Source organism: Silene latifolia, unplaced genomic scaffold, assembly GCF_048544455.1.
Source record: "Silene latifolia isolate original U9 population unplaced genomic scaffold, ASM4854445v1 scaffold_75, whole genome shotgun sequence".
Classification (NCBI taxonomy): Eukaryota; Viridiplantae; Streptophyta; class Magnoliopsida; order Caryophyllales; family Caryophyllaceae; genus Silene; species Silene latifolia.
The window spans coordinates 3,279,577-3,301,417 of NW_027413661.1; the positions used below are offsets into that span (position 1 = coordinate 3,279,577).

General features: G+C 37.2%; 1 protein-coding gene across 1 annotated transcript; it reads right to left on the reverse strand.

The window, feature by feature from the left end:
* Positions 1–5,926: 5,926 nt before the first annotated feature.
* LOC141640282 (uncharacterized) lies at positions 5,927–10,635 on the reverse strand. Its single transcript, XM_074449132.1, has 6 exons — positions 9,616–10,635; positions 8,960–9,059; positions 8,361–8,872; positions 8,030–8,255; positions 6,125–7,941; positions 5,927–6,082 (listed from the first exon to the last, which is right to left on the reverse strand). Exons 1-6 carry the CDS (start codon positions 10,633–10,635, stop codon positions 5,927–5,929), a joined length of 3,831 nt encoding a protein of 1,276 aa, XP_074305233.1.
* Positions 10,636–21,841: the final 11,206 nt, after the last annotated feature.

Consider the following 21,841-nt stretch of genomic DNA (forward strand, 5'->3'; position numbering starts at 1 on the left):
TATTATACAACATTTACTAAGAAATTAGTAATCAAAATATTATTACTAAGAGTGTTAGTAATATTACAAATATTATCAAAGGGCTAATTTTACAAGTATCTAATTAATATTATAAGATTATTTTGGGTGATTTGTTCTTGGGTGCAACTTGGAGGAGACTTTCTTTTTGAAGGTTTTTCAAGGAGGATCATCCATTTCTTTTTAGCTCAAGAACAAACTAGATAGGTGATCTAGTTTGTGCCCATATTACCATAAAATCTATGTAAGGAAATTATTTTCCCTTAACTTTCATTTTTATGCTTTTAAATTTGCATGTATGTTACATAGATCACTAAAATGATAAATTATGAGATAATTAAATTTTTATTAGAGAGTCTAATATGGATCTATGATCATTCACTAGGGTGTCATGGGTTCATAGGAGATTCATGGGATTTGATCATACAAACATGTTTTCAACTAGATGCAAGCATTTATTGTTGTGATGGGATCGAGTTAGTGTATATCTTACAATCCCTAGGAAGGTTTGGGTCCCGGAGCCAAATCGATTAGATTGTACAACACCTACAAGTCGACTTAATCCTCCCTATCCAACTATATACATGGTCTAATGAGACACGAGTTGGTTTATGTCTTACAAGTCTCATTGAAAAGATAAGTGATGGGTAAAAAATGCAAGGATTCATAGGCTCGCATTTCATCAAACATAACATGTGCATAAGTTGAAATCACAACAAGCAAGCAAATTAATTATGAAAGCATATTAGATTAAGCATGAATCAATCCCCATGTTGGTTTCCCCTAATTCCCCATTAACCCTAGTTAAGATGACTACTCACTCATTATCATGTTTAACATGCTAACAAGGTTGTCAATCATACTAGCAAGACAAAACATGATGAATAAATGAAGATGATTAACAATAATTAAAAAGGGATTAAGAGAATTGTACGTAATGATGATTCCAAAATAATAAGCAAAGAATAATAGAAGTACTTGATGATTGATGGAAGGTTGTCAATCCTCCAAAATAAACCCCAAATAATCTTCAATTACCCAAAATAAATGATGAACAATAGAGAAATTAAGGAAATGAGATTTGTATTAATGCTTAATTAAGAGTTGATTACAAGATTAAGATGAGATTAAAATTGGATTAGAAGAACATAAAAAGAGCATCCTAATCTAATTAGTACAATGGGGTATTTATACTAAGGATTAGGTACATAAATTAGGGTTACTAAGGGCTTAAATGACGATTAAGACCCTTAAGAAAAGTTGAGGAAGTGCTCCTCTCGAAGGAGATGCTCATCTCCGCTTTGCTAGTCTTCTTGGAATATGCTCATCCCGAGCGGCTTGGCTGAGGGACGGTCTGCACTGGAGAGGAATCCGAGCGGATTGGGGAGGGCGACACTCGGATTGTTAGGGACCAGGACGAGCGTCTTGACCATGAGACGCTCGGATTGTGGCAGGCCAGGACGCTCGTCCCGTGCACTGCGACGCTCGAATTGTAGTTCAGCAGCTTCTTTTCTTTTCTTTCTCCAACAATCCTCAAGGATCTTGTTGGAGATGCAAGGATCTTTTCATCATTGCCCATTTACTTCATTAATGACATAGGCCTTCTAGCATTGTCTTCCCTTTGATGCTTGGTCATTAGATTCGATCAATTTAGCTCCATTTTGCCATGAAAATGCAAGGTTCTTACTCCTTTCCTACCAAGGGATCAAAACCTCAAAGAATATGCAAAACAAAAGACTAAAGATAGTAAATGGCCCAATTATGCACTAAAAAGCATAGGAACGAGGCTAATTCGGGGACTAAAAATGCTCTAAAATGAGTCACATCACCTCATATAAGCTCTCAAGAGCTTGTTGACGGAATCCGGTGATTTGGCTCCTCAAACTTTGAGTTTTCTCCGGTGGAAAAAACTTTTGATAGAAAGCAAGAGCCAATGTCTCCCAATTGGTGATTCCCATGGCGGTGCGGTCAAGGCTATTGATTCAAAGCTTGACCTTGTCCTTTAAAGAGAAAGGGAAAAGTATTTCCCTTATTTGGGCTTGAGTGACGCCCGTTTGTCGGATCATAGAGCAATAATCACAGAAATTTTACACATGCAAATTGGGATCCTCCAAAGGACTTCCCCCAAATTGATTCCTCTCCACAAGGCTAATGAAAGCCGGTTTGATCTCGAATTCCGGCGCGGTAATTTTAGTAGTTGTGATACCGGCCGGAAGCATGGCCGCGGTGGGCTTTGAGTGATCGGAAAGTTTCACCATCTTTTTAGTAGTAGATGGTGGCGGTGGTGGAGATGATGAACTTGAAACCTCCTCCTCTTCAAGGGCTTCTAGGTCGTCTAAGCAAGACTTTCTAGCACTTTCAACTTGTACGGGAGAAGAGGCCTCTTTCACTTCCTTCCAAAAATATCGTCTTCTCCTAAAGGTTTTCTGGGGATCGGAATCCGGTGAAAGCAATTCTCCACTACGAGAGGACCTGGGCATAAGACAACAATTTCTAGGAAAATGATAAGTAACGGTCTCAAGGAACAAGTGTTCCTCAAGACAAAAGAAAACAAGATAAAAATCGACAATTCAAAACGCAATAAAACCGTTTCCCCGGCAGTGGCGCCAAAATTTGATAGGCTTGTCGTATACCTATGCAAAGATAATTACCCTAAATAACAAATGAATGTAGCAATAGGGGTCGAACACAAGGAAATGGGAATTACGTTGTGAAATGATATGGGAATATTTCTATCAAGATCGATTTAGTTTTGGGTTTGTTTGGTTGTTTGAGGATTAACAAAAATTGTAATGTAAATTATATAATAAAAAGGAGTCTAAAGGGGGTCGGGTCACACATGCAAAGGTAAGTATATAACTATATCAAACTCGTTATTAAAAACATTGTCAATTGCTTAGGCTTAGAGACACCCACCTTACGGCATTAGTGTCAACCATAGACCGGGTCCTAGAGAAACTCTCGTCCATGACTAGGTTGTCCTACTACACATGCTTAATATAATTCAATTCTGTGCCTCTCGAATTTAAAATGAATGAACAAACTTAATCAATTGAATAAGGCCTTAAACAAAGATTAAACATTATAGTGCAAACATGTGATAGAAGAAATTTGAACAATATTATTATCAACCTATTTTAACATGTTATATACTTGATTTTGCATGGCTCTCTAGCCCTTAGACCAGGGAAATTTAGCTACTCATAATGCAATGTAAACTATAAAACTTGTTGTAAGAAATGCTAAACATGATTGTATCAATTATATAAACTAAACGATATAACATGTAATGTGAGATTAAACTAAGTGGTAGAAATGAAGTGCTAGCGATGTAGTTATGAAAATGTAAATAGAAATGTAAACTAAATAAACAAGAGTAAGAATTACCGAAATAAGAACTAGAACTTGAATTGCAAAGAGAACCAAGTGCTTGAATTAACTTTGAACCAAATGTTTAACAACTACAAGCTTGGCAATATTGAAACTAATTATGAAAACTAATGAGAGAAATTATGCTTAAGTCTATTGTAAAGTGTATGAAAGACGTAAAAATTGGATATCCTAAACCTTGAAATACCTCCCCTTTATATAGGGGAGGGGAGTGAAACGTAAACGAGCTAGGGACATGCAACCCCGATCGGGGTTGGCGGCCCCGATCGGGGTCGTGTGTTTCCAGCCCGTTTCCATTAAATCTCCTCTTAATTGTTTGGAGAATCCTAAGTGGGTGATTAATTGAGCGATTAATCACCCCGTTAATCACTAATCCCTTGGCATCCTAGATAGCTTGGAATCCTATTTTCTTCCACTTTGACTTGGACTTTGAATTGGGCTTGACTTTGGTTTGTTGACACAATTGCATTGCACACATTAGTCCATCAACTTCTTCATGAAAAACCCATGCAAACACTCAATGCTAGTCCAATATTGGGTCTTGCTTAGCCATTGTACTCTAGTGGGTCATCTTGTAGTATTTTAGCTCCAAAAAGCTCAAGTATCCTACAAAACATGTGGAGACAAATAAATGCACTAGAATAACAAATATTAGCTCAAAACACTATGATAAGTGCTAAATGACATATAAAATGGAGCTAATATAGGGGATGAAAATGTATAAAATATGCACTTATCATCCCCGAAGTTTCAACTCACTCTTCCCTTTCCGACTATTCCCTCAAATCTCATGTGTACTCCCTTCCCAAAGTTCGGTGTTCAACTCCCACTTCTTCCTCATATTCCGTGCTTCCTTTTTCCTAAACTTCCGAATTGTTACATTCACTCACCTTAAAAGAGATAAATCTCAAAATACGATCTCATACACTCATTCCTAAGTTCCACAAATGCCTATGTTCGAGGTTCAATACTTTCTCCTACGTATTGCAAATCCATAAATAAATCATATATGGTCCTAATGCCATTGATATAACCCTACTCAACGAGCCTCCCAAAGGTCAAGTGTCAGGTTAAATCCACGGTACCAATCTATAATCCTATAATTAACTCCCAACTCATGTTGATTATATACTTATCTATCGAGGGGTATAACTCGATTATTACTATGTATCTATGTTACATCAAATCTCATATACTAACATGTATGCACATCAATCACGAATATGCGGACTCCATGAAATAATCAATTAATACAAAAATTACTCGTAATGTGACTAAACCATGATCAACATTTCCGTTTTCGGACATCATACAACGCATATACCGCGTCAAATCCACCACATCATCACATATATGTTTCCATATGCGTTCCCATCCATCATCAACTCTTCCGCTCATACGGAAGACCATAATATGTTAGGTTTATTTACCTCTTATTAGACTCCTCTAATAGTGAACTAATTAACTTCTTAAATATTTGTTCTTTAGATCTAGTGCATGCATAACAAAATAAGAGATTTATAAGAAAACAATGTCCCTTACATTGTTAATTTTGGTTTTATGGGCACAAGCAAGGTCTCCTACCTTCACTTGTTCTTGAGCTATGATGAGTATTAGGATGATCCTTTAAAGACTCCAAGTATATAAGCCACTCCTCTTGATTGCACCCAAGATTATCCCTTATCTCTACAAAATAATATTTGCTAGATATTTGTTTAGTAGTCTACCTTAAAATGGATTACTAATACTCATATATTACACTAATAATATTAGTAATTTCTTTGAACAATTTGGATCATCATTTCTCAAGTTTTTAGAGAAAGATGAACAAGATTATGTGAGAGAGGAAGGCTTTGCATGTCTTTTGAATGGACAAGCATAAAGAGAATAAGTAGAGAAAAATAATCTTCTAAAGTGGAGGAGGGTGTACCGGTTTTAGGAGGGAGGAGGACCAATATATGGTCCTTCACTTTTGCTTTTGATCTTATCAAAACCTTAGGCATGTAAGGCTAGTGTAGTGTAGGCTTATTATTTAAATCTTATCATATAAAATAATATAAGCACAATCCACTACTAACTTCCCCAATTCGGTCCACTTACATAAAATGGACTACCATTTTATTTTGTCAATTTGTCATTTGTCACACAATATGTCACATGTAGTATTTTACATGTTATTAATTGATTTAACGCATATTTATCACATAAATATCATTTTAATAAATTAATTAAATTACATACAACTAATTGACTAGTGATACTTGATCACATAAATAAAATGGGTCATTTAATTATAATTCACAACATCTTGTAATTATAATTAACCATCCATTCTTTTCTCAATTGTTTCACAAACAATAATCAATTTTAGTAATAAAGATTTTTTTTTTTTTTGGGAAAGGTTAAGTATATTAATATCAACAAAAGAATACATCATCCGTGTAGAGATTTACAAGATCAAAACTACTACAAACAAACACTCTAAAAATAGCTTCAACAAAAACAGCAGTTGCTCAAATTAACTAGAATGCAAACTGTTGAGCCAACTAATATCCTCCTCTTTGATAGGTGCTTTGTTTCGAGCCCAGAATCTGATAGAGACAGCTTGAATAGCTTGCTGAACAATAACTTTAGGATGAATGACAGTAAGCATTGTACGAGCTTTGTTCCTAGCCTGCCATATCAAATACACCAACATCACATAACACGCACATACCATCCTCCTTCTCAGAATACTAAGTCTTCTACCTCTTTTGTTCCACTCAACCAGAGTTCGTGGATTCAGTCTGATAGTAAGCTTTTGCTGCAGGAGATCAGAGCATTTCCTGCTAAATTCACACTCAAAAAACAGGTGCCTATGGGATTCATCAGCACCCTGACAAAGGTAACACTCCATAGATGTAGGACCACCCATCTTAGCCAACCTATCTCGAGTAAGAAGTCTGCCTAACATAACTGCCCAGTAAATAAAAGAGGACTTGGGAACATTCAGAGAATTCCAACAAAGTTTCCACCAATTAACAGTGTTCCCTGGAGTCCTAATCCAATCATATCCTGCTTTGATAGTGTATGCATCACTGGTACCAAGCCACTGATCATCTATATAAGCAGATCTAAACAGCAACATTATGTGGGCTATTTTTTTCAAAGACCAACTACAATCAGAGGGGGGAGAGTAGTTGGTCCAATGACCACCTCTGAGATACACATGATTGATCCAACGCATCCAGAGGTGATCCTTCTTATCAGCAACCCACCAAGCATACTTACCCAACAAAGCTTTGTTCCACATCTTGGAATTCTTAATGCCCAGCCCACCTTCAGCCTTTGGTTTACAGCACTGATCCCAGCCTACAGCAGGGGCACGTAGATAAGAGTCTTTCCCACTCCAGAGGTAATTTCTACAAATTCTATCAATGTTATTCATAATGCCAGTGGGAATGAGGAAGATAGTAGCCCAATAAGAGTGCAGAGTGTGCAATACAGAAGTGACCAAAGTTAATCTTCCAGCGTAGGTAAGATGTTTATCCCCCCAAGCTCTTATTCTTGCTGTAATCTTGTCTGTCAATTTCCTTCCTTCATTCTTAGATAATTTCTTAGAGGATATAGGTACCCCTAAATATTTGAAAGGAAGTGCACCCTTCTTGAACCCAGATATTTGCAGAATCTCATTGACAGTATCAGCTCTCACCCCGTTGAAAAAGATCTCAGTCTTGTCCTTGTTAAGGAAAAGCCCAGAAGCAGAAGAGAAAGTGGCAAAGGCTCTAAGTATCCACATGATGGACACTGCATTACCTTTGGAAAACATGAGAAGGTCGTCTGCAAATAACAAGTGGTTAAGTTTCAAATGACCACAGAGGGGATGGAATCTAAAGCCATCCTGTTGTCTCACAACAGCCAAAATTCGAGACAAGTAATCCATACAGAGAGTAAACAAGAGAGGGGACAAAGGATCCCCCTGTCTAAGACCTCTCTTGCCTTTGAAAAATCCAAAAGACTTTCCATTTAGAGATAAAGAAAATGAAGGAGTGGTAACACACTTCATTATCCAATTCGTAAACTGTTCAGGAAGGTTTAAGGCTCCCAACATCTGCTCTAAAAATTCCCATTCCACACTATCATATGCTTTCTTAAGGTCAATCTTAACCAGGCATCTAGGAGAGGCTGTCTGTCTATTATAGAGTCTAACAATATCTTGGCAAATGAGTACATTTTCTACAATGTTTCTCCCTTTGATGAATCCCCCTTGATTAATACTAACAATATCAGGAAGAATATCTCCCAACCTGTTACAAAGAAGTTTTGCAATACACTTGTACAAAGTGTTGCAACAGGCAATGGGCCGAAATTCAAAGACAGTTTTAGGATTACTCCCTTTAGGAATTAGGGTAATGTTGGTTGTATTAAGTTGTTTCAACAGCTGACCAGAGTGAAAAAAGTCCTTCACAGCATCACACACCTCCTGACCCACAATATCCCAAGAGTCTTTGTAAAACTGACTAGTGTATCCATCTGGACCAGGACTTTTATCAGCTGGAATAGAAAAAAATACACTGTCTGATTTCACTGTTAGAGACTGGTCTAAGTAACTGCTGGACATGATGGTCAGTAATAAGCTTGCCCGTTCTTACAGTAGGTTTATGCACAGGAATTGTATGATTACTTGATCCCAATAAATCATTATAATAAGAAAGGAAGGCATTCTCAATACCCAAGGGATCCTGGTGAGTGACCCCATCCTTATCAACAATTTGAGTTACCTTGTTATGAATTTGTCTGGCTTTGATCCTACTGTGGTAAAACCTAGTATTCTCATCTCCTTCCAGAATCCACTCCACCTTGGCTTTCTGTTGTAGGAATTTAGTTCTAGCCTTATTTAAAATTTTGAACTCCTCTGCAGTTGCTTGTTCAGCAGCTAGCAACTACTGATCCTGGGGGTGTAGATGCATTACAGTTTGCAAATTATCCAATATAACTCTAGCAACCTCAGCACTCTTCTCAATCTCAGAAAATTTGTTCTTATTTAACTCCTTCAAAGGCTTCTTCAGATTCTTCAGTTTAGTAACAACTTGGTACATCTTTACCCCAAAAACAGTCTTATTCCATTCAGTAGCCACCACTGCTTTAAAATTGGAATCTAAGCTCCACATATTAAAGTATTTAAATGAACTCTTTCTGGTAGTAGCCTCATCCCTTCTATAGCAAATGCAAGGACAATGGTCAAAGGTTCCTTCATTCATGAAGAAAGCTGAGCTATCAGGGAATCTCTGGAGCCAATCAATATTAATTAAACACCTGTCAATCCTTGAAAAAACACGAGTAGAAGGGTCCTGTTTATTGTTCCAAGTGAAGGAAGATCCATGAGCTACAATGTCAGTAACCTCACAATACTCAACACACTGCCTGAAGTCTCTTATTTTATTCCAAGTAACTACTCTACCCAGCCTTTCATTGTAATCCAAAACTGAGTTGAAATCCCCACATATGCACTAAGGTTTGGCACATTGATCCTTATTCTGGTTAAGCTTCTCCTAGAGATTGAGTCTCTCACTATCATAATTAGATCCATACACTACAGTATACCAGAAACTATCACCTGAAGTAAGATCAGACACTTCAACAGTGATGTGCTGATCACTATCATTAAGGAGCTGAACATTAAAAACTTGAGGAAGCCAAATAATCCAAACTCTGCCACCAGGATGATGTACATTATTGTTGATACCTTTCCACTGAACTGCTGAATTATTGAGCACAACCACAAAATCCTGCTCCTTTATTTTCGTCTCCACTAATCCAAATAAACCAATTTTATTTTGAAAAAGAAAATACTTAATATCTAATTGTTTATTTGGGTTGTTCATACCCCTAACATTTCAAAATCCCAGTCTATCCATTATCACAAGTAATTTGAGTACTACTCTCCCCTTCCTCTTGCTCTTGTACTACCCTTGTCTCATTAGTACTAGCAGTGTCCTTAGTAGGAGAAAAAGCTGCTTTATAGGAAGTGCCAGGTCTTAGATGAGACACAGGAGCATGTTCTTGCCTCGCTCTTTGAATAATAGGACTTGTTACCACAGGAAGGTGATCAGAGTTATGAAAGGTTACCCCTCCAAACAAAGGAGTGGATGGTATCTCCCCCTCTGGTTTGGTCAAAGTAGTAGTCTATGGCTGGGTCACAATAGGCTTAACCACTGGTCTCCATACCTGAATTATGCGAGGAGCAGCAGTTGGCTTCTTGCATACATCCTTCGTGTGACCAATGCCCTTACAGGAGCCACATACCACAGGTTTCCATTCATATTCGACACACACACAAACAATGCTGCCTTTTTCATCCTTAAAGTATATCTTATCAGGGAATTCTTGACCCACCTCTACTTCCACCATGATTCTTGCATACCCAAGTCTGGTTTTGTCCATTGTAGCACTATCAGCACGCATATACTTTCCCACCAAGGTAGCAAGTTTTTCCAGAGTTTTCTCCCCCCAGAATTTCAAACCTAGACCACATAAACGTATCCACACAGGTACAGATTTGACACGTTCTTTAGCCATGGAAGTGGTATCAGTCCAGGGTTTAACCACCAAGGGCTTATTTTCAAACATAGGGAATCCTTGTTTGAGAACCAAATTACGACACTCCAAAGTAGGGAAATGAACCAGGAACGCTCCATTGGGCGGAAAAGAAACTTTATCAAATTTATATTTGCCCCATAAATTGGTAATAAACCCTGACAGTCGTGCCCATGGTGGGTTACCCCCTAATACATAACAAACAACTGCAGTCGACCAATATTCAATTTCAGGTTGCACTTCCTCAGCAGTTATCTGAAGAATCTCTTGTGAAGATGAAACAGGTGATTGAGAGCGTTTCTTACCAGTTACTCGAGTCCAACCGGCTTCATCTGGGATAGGGTTTTCCTCAGTCTCAGTTTCTTCACCAGGATTCTCTTCAACAATTGAATCAACATCATCCTCAACGACAGTATCCAAGTTGATGACTGGGATCCCCACAATCTCGCCGACCGATCTAGTGGTTCTCGCGTCAGCAGATGGCGGAATCGCAGCTACAACAGAACTGGATTCCTCTACCTCAGTTGGTTCTACAGTAACATCATTATCGAGCCTTAAATTTTCCATGTTAGAGAAGGACAAACGTAATTTAGCTTTAGATATAATTTTTCTTTTGTTAAGAGAAGATTTAGATTTAAGTTTCTTTGCCATTTGCAACTGAAACCCTAATTTCCTAGAGAGGATTTTCTCTCTCTAAGATTCATTCTCTCTAACAACAATGTAATAATAATAAAGAGTTTTAGTAATAAAGAATTTTAATTACTAAAACAAATCTTATTTAATCCCATTACAATAAGATATCAATATTCTCTCTCACAAATGAATTGTTCAATTTTAAGGAATTGATTAACTTGTATCGTCATACAATTAATTAACTTTACAGATAAGGGCATCATCCTTTAGGTATGATGTTAAGGGATCAACTGACCACCACCGTCCCACGACAGTAACGTCAAACTCTAGCAAGCCAATCGTTACCGATTAATGTTGATCAGTTGACTATATAAATGAATCATCCCTTACGTATTCTTATTATGAGATTTAATTATGATATTAAATCATGTGACCGCACTATTATTGAGGACACATTTTCCAACAATCTCCCACTTGTCCGAGACAAGTGTGCGTCACCAATTCTCTTGTCCTATTACAATCTCCCACTCAATGCAAGGTGTCTTGCAGGTCTTACTTGCACTTGATCATATCTTGAGTGGTTTCCTCGATCTTGAGAGTAACTGTATGACCGAAGTTATCTATCATAGATACCTTCCGAGCATGGCCACGCATTTCCAGTTAACTACTCCTCGAGTGGCCTTGAGATTTCAAACAACCTTGACAAGGGGGTGGACAATTCCTATCGCACTATTCCCTTCGTCTAGCCACAGTTCATCATAACCCAAAATATACCAAGTTTGACTTCATTTACGACAGCCGTAGAATATAAATCAAAGCTAATCAGAAACTTGTGCCAACTTGGGCGAACAGTCTCTAGTCAAAAGAATTGACTCATAAGAATACTATAGTAGCTCTTGCCACGACCAGGCTTTATGAATTACCAGAACTCTATAAGCGGTCACTGCCCGACAGAGTGTCCCATACAGTCTGCCTATGTGATCGACTAGTCATCCCATATGACTCTATGACACTTGAACTTACCATCAATCGCATCACACTCTAGTCACTTCGAGACGTCACCTCATATAAGTAACTAGGGGCAAATACCATGTCAATCCAGTTCACTTTAATGGGGTTCAATTTGTCTCTATAACCCATTTGGATACGACAAGGTAACGGGTGAGTTTAATGAAACTCAAACGATAAATGAGATTATCACATATGAATAGTCAATACACTATTACTACTTCATATCTTATAATCTTTAGTGTACCATTAACACTAGTAAAAATGCAATAAAAGCTTGGCAAGTGGATATACCCTATATCCATATATTCCAACTTTGTCAATTGCTATTTCCTCCTACTCAATGTTATTTCAAATAACTTGAATTTATCTCTAAGTATTTGTCTAGTCTTCTTACCAGACTTGGGCTCTTTAACTTGAACGATACTCCCACTGTTATCGCATAACTTGTGATAAAGTCATTTGTAGAGGGATTCACCCTTAATCCATATCTTGACCCACTTATCACAATTTACTTAGATTTCTATTGTAGAATTTGCAATGCACGAAACTAAAACACTTTTCTAGTTTCTTACTCCTTAGTCAATAAGACATCCTAGGATTTCAACAAATCCTTTTATGTTTGGAAACTAAAGTTTGTGCAACCCTTCAACACCTAACTTAGTTTATCATCCAAACATATGAACAAGTTTTCAATTGTTCTTTAAGGCTTTCACAAGCCATATCATGGGAATTATCTTGTTATTGACTCATCATGCCCTAGGCATATATCACATCATGGCATGTGTGTCTGTTGGCATACATGATCATTCTAATGGCGAAACTTAATAGGTTCAGTAAACGACTATGACTCCATCATAGTAATTCCACTTTCATCATCATGAATAACCTATTCAACCTTGTTGATGTACAACAGATACGAAAGATCTTATCATCATAAGACTCTTAACTCCATGCCAATATTCTCTCACACAGATTCAGAAATCTTAGAATATATCGTACCCTTTCCTAGTCTCCCAATCACTCTTGACAGAAGAGAGCATTAGTACATTATTCTCAATAATTAATATGTTATCAACATATAAGACATGGAGAAACAATTCTAGCTCCCACTTAACTTCATGTATAATCATGATTCTTCAATCATGTGAATGAAACCATTCACTATTATCACATGAACGAAAAGTATAATCCTTTAATGCTAGCTTAAGACCATCTTGTGATCACTTAAGATAGCTACGCATAATATGTTAGGATTCTTAGATCTTCATCTAAGGTTTTGTGTTTCAAACACTTCCTTCTCTAAATTCCCATTTTAGAAATGCGAATATAAATTTCATTTGCCATTCATTATCAAATGAAATGCAGCAATTCCTAACATAATTTATTTTGATCAACATCTTCATGTCAATCTATGCTCTTGTTTACTCTAAAGCTCTATTCACTTTAAGGAGACCTTCGCCTTTAAGTAAATCTACTCTTCGAGTAACAATCTTTGGATTGTAATGCTATGGCTCGTATGTAACAAAGTCGATTTAGGACAATACCATTACTTTCGCAAAGCAATATTTTAACAATAATACATGTGTGCTATACTCTCACTGAACTATACTCCCACTCTATCTTTATAGATTATAGTTTCATTACTTTCACAAAGTAACACATTAACTATAAGACATGTTTGTGACGATCCAATCTACTCCCACTCTATCTCTTAGAAATACTTCTATCTTCTTAAGAGATAGCTTTGTGAGTCACAAACATATATGGTGGAGTAATAGTAGTTTGTCTAGATTGACATGTTAGCACCTAAAAGACCGGCTCTTTTATGGCAGTTTGAATCACGTCATATGCGAGTCTTATCCATGTCATTTGTTAAATAGACTCTCTATTTTAGGTATCTCCAGGTTGACCCTCCAGACTAATAAAAAATCCCCAACAGTGAGTTCAACAACTCAAACTGACTCATATTAGTTTGATCTTATGGGTAGTGACACTAGGTCATAATCCATATTTTAATAAATCAAATTCATTAATTAGATCTTTGCCACTACGATCGAATCGTAATACTTTAGTACTTTGTTCAATTGGTTCTCTACATCATTTAGAAATTCTTTAAATTTCTCAAATGCTTCACTTTATATTTGATTAAGTAAATATACCCTTATCTACTTAAATCATTGGTAAAAGTGACGAAGTAGTTGAAAGATCATAGATCCATATTAGACTTTATAATAAAAATCAAATTATCTCATAGTTTATCATTTTGGTGATCTATGTAACATGCATGCAAATATAAAAGCATAAAAATGAAAGTTAAGGAAAAACAATTTCCTTACATAGATTTTATGGTATTATGGGCACAATCAAGATCTCCTACCGTGATTGTTCTTGATTTTATAACAAAAGGATGATCCTCCTAACAAATCTTCAAAGAGAAGATCTCCTAACAATATGCACCCAAGAACTCAACCCAATTAATCTAACAAGTATTTACTAGTAACTTATTAGAATTATTCCCGTGATAATATGTAAATATTACTAACACTCTTAGTAATTATTTATTTTAGTTTACTAACAACTTAGTAAAGGATGTATAATAATTTTAGAGAGATGATAGACAAATTTTGTTCACATGCAAAATGAAGTGAGCAAGCATGCAAAAATTGAACAAAAATCGGTCTATATGGAGGGGGGAAAACCGGTGGAGTGGGTGGAGTGTAGGAATGGACTTGTTGCAATTTTTGTCCAATCTTTTATGACAAAAGATAACTTATGGAAGAATATAAAGTAAGGTGAAATGATTATGTTCCTAATCATCCACAACACTCTATTTTACACGGTCCAATTGCCCATTTACGGGTCCATATCGGTTCTTATATTTGTCGCACAAATACGTGTAATTTTTATTTAAACATCGTTTCATGTTTAAATACTTCCATAATTAATTCGTTCAATTCACTCAGTAAATATACGTGTACCGCTACACATATTATTTACGTACTAATATTAATCACATTAATCAATTAGTACAATTTTAGTGAATTAACAATTAATTAACTAAAACCCGTTTCCCAAAATTTATTATTTAATTATCGCATAATTAAATAATAACTGCCGTGCCTCGAGTTCACAACTCGAAATCTCTCTAAAAATAATCGACTAACCTTTTAGTCTATAAAATCAAGGGACTAAATAAATAGTATCTCTTACAATTAATTAGTTGTCAATTGGGGTTCGTTCCTTTAGGTGTGACCGAAAGGGGTCAGTTGATCACCGCCGTCTCACGACAATAATGTCAAACTCTAGTCAGCCAACCGTTATCGATTTACGTTAATCAACTGACGAGGATCAAATAATTAAATATCTGATGATATTCCTTTAATGAGATTTATTATGTAAACGCACTATTGTGGAGGACACTAACTCCAACAATCTCCCACTTGTCCGGCACAAGGTGTGCGCTACCAATTCTCTTGTCCGTTTTAATCTCCCACTCAATGCAAGGTGTCTTTCAGGTCGCACTTGCACATGAACATATCGCGAGCTGTTTTCTAAATCGGGAGTGTGACTACCTGACCGGAAAAATCTCTCACAGATTACTTCTGAGCGTGGCCACGCATTTGTAGTCATTAAATCCTCGAGTGGCCTTGAGATATAGTTTACCCAACGTGGGTGGACAATTCCTGTATGCCCTATCTATCCTATTGCATAATACAGATCACCATGACCTAGTAAATGCCCTTTTGGCCTCCTTTCACAGCACGACCTAGGACAAAAACCAAAGTCACTCGAAAACTGCACTTGCTCAGATAATAGTCTCCAGTCAAAAGAATCGACTCATTAGAACATCTTAGAGATCCCCGCCACGACCAAGCGTCTATAATAGAACTTAGGGACTCTCTAAATGGTCACTGTCCGGCAAAGTGTCACACACTCTGCCTATGTAATCGACTAGTCATCACGTATGACCTTATGGTGTTGAACAACCATCAATCGACTTACTATCTTGTCACTCCGAGACGTCACCTCATTTAGTGACCAGGGACAAAATACAATGTTCATCTTATTCACTTGAATAGTGTTCAACATTGTCTCCACAACTAATTCAGATAAACAAAGTATTTAAAATTTAGTTACACTAAATATAAGATTCATATAAGAATGAATACGAAAACAATGAATGTGATTATCATATATATAATAAGAGATACACTATCCAATTATTACATATCCATAATCTAAAGAAAATCTGGTACTCGTCTCAATCCCATTGCGACGACATGACCATCATGCTTAGCCTTTGATAAAGGCTTGGTTAAAGGATCAGCAATATTATCATCTGTCCCAACCTTACAAATGTCAATTTCCTTCCTTTCCACATAATCTCTAATTACATGGTATTTCCTTTCAATGTGTCTAGATTTGTTACTAGACTTCGACTCTTTGGCTTGAAAAATAGCTCCACTGTTATCACAATATAGAGTGATCGGATCTTTGGCGGAATGGACTACTCTTAGTCCCTCCATGGATTGCCTAATCCAAACAGCTTCCTTCGCAGCCTCAGACGCTGCAAGGTACTCAGCCTCTGTTGTAGAATTCGCGGTAATGCTTTGCTTGAAGCTCTTCCAGCAAACAGCTCCTCCATTTAGCATAAACACATAGCCGGATTGGGATTTCATATCATCCCGATCGGTTTGGAAACTTGCGTCCGTGTAACCTCTTACACGCAACTCAGTTTCTCCTCCAAACACTAAGAACGAATCCTTAGTCCTTCTCAAGTACTTAAGGATATTTTTTACGGCTATCCAGTGACTCTCACCAGGCTTGGCTTGATAACGACTTGTCATGCTCAAGGCATACGCAACGTCGGGACAAGTGCAAATCGTAGAATACATGATAGACCCAACAACGGAAGCATAAGGGACGGTCTTCATGTGTTCAATCTCCTTAGGGGTAGAGGGAGACTATGACTTGCTCAATGTAATCCCTTGGCCCATAGGTAGAAATCCTCTCTTGGAGTCTTTCATATTGAATCGGTCAAGAACTTTGTCAATATAAGCTTCTTGACTCAATGCTAGTATCCTCTTGGACCTATCCCTATAGATCCGGATACCCAAGATTCGTTGTGCCTCTCCCAAGTCCTTCATTTGGAAGTGTGTCCCTAGCCACTCCTTAACGGAGGTGAGCGATGGAACATCATTCCTGATGAGCAATATGTCATCCACATATAGGACAAGGAATGCAACCTTACTCCCACTAAACTTCATGTATAAACACGGTTCTTCCACACTTCTAGTGAAACTGTATTGTTTAATAACATGATCAAAGCGATGATTCGAACTCCTAGATGCTTGCTTAAGACCATAAATGGACTTCTTGAGCTTACACACCTTCTTAGGGTTAGATGTATCCACAAAACCTTCAGGTTGTATCATGTACACCTCTTATTCTAGAATCCCATTCAAGAAGGAGGTTTTGACATCCATTTGCCAAATCTCATAATCGTGAAATGCGGCAACCGCTAAGATTATCCTAATGAAACGAAGCATAGCGACTGGAGCGAAGGTTTCGTCATAGTGTAAACCATGAACTTGGGTGAAACCTTTTGCCACCAATCTAACTTTGTAAACATCCACATGTTTATCCACGCCGAGCTTAATTTTATATACCCGTTTACACTGAAGGGGTCGCACTCCCTCAGGTAAATTCACCAAGTCCCATACTTGGTTCTCGTACATGGAATCCATTTCGGATCGCATGGCTTCTAGCCAAAGCGAAGAGTCGGGACTAGACATGGCCTATTTGTAGGTAGTGGGTTCATCACTTTCCAAAAGTAACAAAACACCATCCTCTTCGATGTTACCAAGGTAGCGGTCAGGTGGATTAGAAATCCTACTTGACTTTCTAGGAATAATTACCGTTTCAGAGGAAGAGGGAATGCTATCCTCCACGTTCTCCTTTACCTTATTCTCGGTTTGTGACTCTCGAACTTCTTCAAGTTCAAATTTTCTCCCACTCTGTCTCCTAGAAATAAACTGCTTTTCTAGAAAGACAGCATCACGAGCCACAAACACTTTGTTCTCGTGTTTATTGTAGAAGTAATAGCCACGTGTTTCCCTTTGATATCCTACAAAAAGACATTTGTCAGACCTGGGTGCAAGCTTATTGTAAGACTTAGTCTTGACGTACGCCTCACAACCCCAAATACGCATGAATGACAAATGAGGGACTTTCCCTGTCCATATCTCATATGGAGTCTTATCGGCCGCTTTAGTCGGGCTTCGATTTAGTGAAAATGTTGCAGACAAGAGGGCAAAACCCCAAAATGAACTAAGAAGCTCAGTTAGACTCATCATAGACCGAACCATATCTAGTAAAGTTCGGTTTCTCCTTTCGGCCACACCATTTAATTGTGGTGTGCCAGGAGGAGTCCATTGTGATACTATACCACAATCTTTTTGGTGTGAATCAAATTCAATATTTAGATACTCACCACCACGATCGGACCGTAGGGTCTTAATCTTTTTCTCCAATTGGTTCTCTACTTCATTTTGAAACTCTTTGAACTTGTCAAAAGTTTCACTCTTGTTCTTCATTAAGTAGACATACCCATATCTACTTAAGTCATCAGTAAAAGTAATGAAGTAGTGAAAACCTCCTCTAGCGGTGATGGTTAATGGTCCACGCACATCCGTATGTATGAGAGCCAAAACCTCACTAGCTCGTGTCCCTTTTCCCGCAAAAGGTGCACTAGTCATCTTTCCTAGAAGGCAAGACTCGCATAAACTTATGTGGCCTAAACGACAATGCCAAAGGTAGGATTCGTTTGGATCACCCGTTTTGAGCTTTTTAGTTTCCACATGATAAACGTCATTAACATCATTTAAAACATAAATGCCTCCAATTGAAATGGCCTTGCCATAAACCACATCATTTAAAGAAAAAGTATAACACTTGTCCTTAATCATAAAACAAAAGCCTTCCGTGTCTAACGAGGAAATGGAGATGATGTTCATGGTTAAAGTTGGTACAAAATAACACTTATTTAAATACAACTCTAGACCACTAGCTAAAGTGAGCACATAGGTCCCTACGGAAACGGCCGCTACTCTAGCTCCATTGCCCATGCGGAGATCCACATCACCTTTTGCTAGTGCTCGCACGTCCCTTAACCCTGCAAATGATTACAAAGGTGAGAGCCACATCCGGTTTCAAGTACCCAACTGGAAGTGCAAGCATAATTAACGTCTATCACATAGAGAGAGGAAATCATACCAATAGGCGTCACACGCCCTTCCTTGAGATCCTCCAAGTATTTGGGACAACTCCTCCTATAATGCCCCTTCCCATTACAATGGAAACATTCGGCCTCGGAGAGTTTGACACTTTTTGCCTTGTGATTGCCATTCACAACGGCCTTCCCCTTTCCCTTGTCGGGTTTCTTTGACGATTTCTTGAATTGGGACTTTTCCTTCCCTTTTCCTTTCTTAACTCCAAGGGACATGTTCTTTAACTTCATGGTTAAAACATCCCCTTTGTCACTCCCACTAGCTTCCATATCCCTCTCCGCTTGGGTGAGGAGTGCATGAATTTCATGATAACTCTTATCCATGCCATTCATGTTGTAGTTTACCCTAAAGTGGGCAAACTTGGTGGGAAGTGAGTGGAGGATTCGATCCACCACAAGAGTCTTAGGAATGTTACACCCTAGACGCTCTAGGATGTTGAAATATTCGACCATTTTGAGTACATGGGGACCAACCTTTTGGCCCCTCTCAAGCTTAGCTTCAAAGAAGCGTGCCGCCGCATCGTATTGACGGACTTTAGGTGTTTGTGAAAACATAGTGATCATACGAGTGAATATCTCGTACGCATTTAAAGAAATGCATGATAGCTTGAGCTTTGGGGACATCGACCATATCAACTTTTATGATATCATTCGACATCCTCACATGGTCATCATAGACGGTCCACACCGCCGATGAAGCCCTTTGACCGGGCTCGATGGGAGGAGCTTCAGTCAAGTAAGTGAGCATATTGTCGGACAACGCGGCACTTTTGATGTTGGATTCCCATTCAAGAAAGTTAATACCGTCATCTTTTAAGATACATTTCTCCATTACGGACCTTAGCCATGAATCTTTGCCTAGTGAAGTAGTCGATGGAGTTGATGAAGTTGCCATTGCGAATTAAAATGCTGCAACAAAAAGGAAAAATTAACATCCATTGTTGTATAAAATTACTTGTGAAAACATGTTTAACAAGTTTTAGAATTTATATAATGATCTCCCACTAAATTATATAAATGATTCCAAGACCCAAATATTAAACAAAAATGAACATCTCTTGGGCGAAACATCCCATAATTGTGTAAATTCGGTAAGTCACGTTGACTAATTCTACCTCTGGAACTCTTGGTCGACGAATTTCCTTAAATCCATCTACTAGCCCCGGAACACAAGACCGTTTTATATCCCGTTGAGTCCAAACAATTTTAGCGTGTGATAACCGTTTACCACCCTACTTACCCAAGGTAAAAAGAGAACACCCCGCTTGGGCGAGCGTGGCTCTAATGAAAAAGAGATTCATAGGTGTTACTAATTGGTAAGGCTAATCTCAATTTTAGTTATGTGAGAGATCTTGTCAATTTAGTCATAAATTCCCTATAAGTGAACTAAGTTGGTGAATGTAAATGACGTGAATTAACAACTGCGAAAATAAAATGCATGTGAATGGCGATTTTGGCATGTGCGAAAAATAAAAACAAGCAAACAAGTAAGCATATGAATAAATCCTAGTATGGCCACCTAGTTAATAAAAACTAGACTATTACATATCGGAAACCAACTCCTTGGTCCCTTGCCTCTTCATTCCAAAAGTGGCTCCTTCTTGTGGGATTTGGAACACCTTCCAAAAAATAGACTCCGTCTCGATGTAATCCGTCTTTTGGAAACGCCGGTAAGAATAACTATTACAATTGAATTACATAGCTATTCCTATTATACATTAATTAATAAAATAAATAAAACTATTAATTAATTACAAACCGACGATACGAAATCGTATTTAGTTACAAACAAATCGATATTCCCATTCATTTCGGGTAATAACGATTAAAATAAACTAGGTCATACTAGGTACAACAAGATAAATACTTTAAATAAATGACAATCATTCATTCAACTTAAAAAAATATGCTTAAAATGCTGTAAAATGATGCCAGAATCGCTCTATCTATCAATCGTTGGTATCCATCTCGGTTTTTGTGGATTTAATCGATTTTTAACATGTAAAAATCAATAATCAACTCTTAAATCTCATTAAAGTCCAAACTAATTGTCCAAACTGTTTTGAACCTCAAAATTAGTCCTCACTAATTTCATGATGAATAATTAGTTTGATTAGGTGATATTTTGCTAATTTAATCGGTAAAATCATAATTTTAAGTAAAAATCCAAAATAATTGAAAAATTACCCAAAAAATTGAAACAAAATTTTGTGTATTCTGGAACGCTCCCAAGAACACCAAAAGTCAGAAAAATTGCCCCAGAAAATCGGATAAAATTTATGAAGAAAAAGATCGATATTTATCGGTTTTTAACCACTAAAACCAATAAACATCAAAACAAGGTGAAAATACATTTTAAAATTCAATTTTAACATTTAAATAATATTTTCAAATGTACATAAATTTATCAAGGGCAGAATCAATTGTTTCGAAATTATGATTAATTTATTTCACTTTTATCGACTTTTATCTCATAAAATCAATAAACATGCAAAAATTCAAACCAACCTTCAAACTTTTGCATACAATCAGTAGAAAACATGCATGAAACACCATAAAACTTCCATGGCCCGAATAAACTTTTAACTATTTTTAGTCAATTTATAGCTAAAATACGGCATTTTGACTCGGTTTTCTACCAAAAATCATTAAAAATAGCAAAATAACTTCATAAATCACCAAACTTAACCACAAATCTTTTGAGATCAGTAGGTATGCATGCCCCAAAAATTTCGTGCTAAAACCTCTTCTAACACATTTTTTTAGTTTTTATAAATTATCTCATAATTTATTAATATGCTTAAAATCAACATGCAAATTACAAGGCTAAGCTCTGATACTACTTGAAAGATCATAGATTCATATTAGACTCTCTAATAAAAATTAAATTATCTCATAATTTATCATTTTGGTGATCTATATAAC

What these genes read in the sequence shown, in the direction of transcription:
- LOC141640282 (XM_074449132.1), bottom strand. Translation starts at nt 10,635, where the DNA reads ATGGCAAAGAAACTTAAATCTAAATCTTCTCTTAACAAAAGAAAAATT. An exon ending in GTATGGATCTAATTATGATA is followed by an intron (nt 8,873 to 8,959) that starts GTGAGAGACTCA and finishes ATTTCAACTCAG; the next exon opens with TTTTGGATTACAATGAAAGG. An exon ending in GTATTCTGAGAAGGAGGATG is followed by an intron (nt 6,083 to 6,124) that starts GTATGTGCGTGT and finishes TTGATATGGCAG; the next exon opens with GCTAGGAACAAAGCTCGTAC.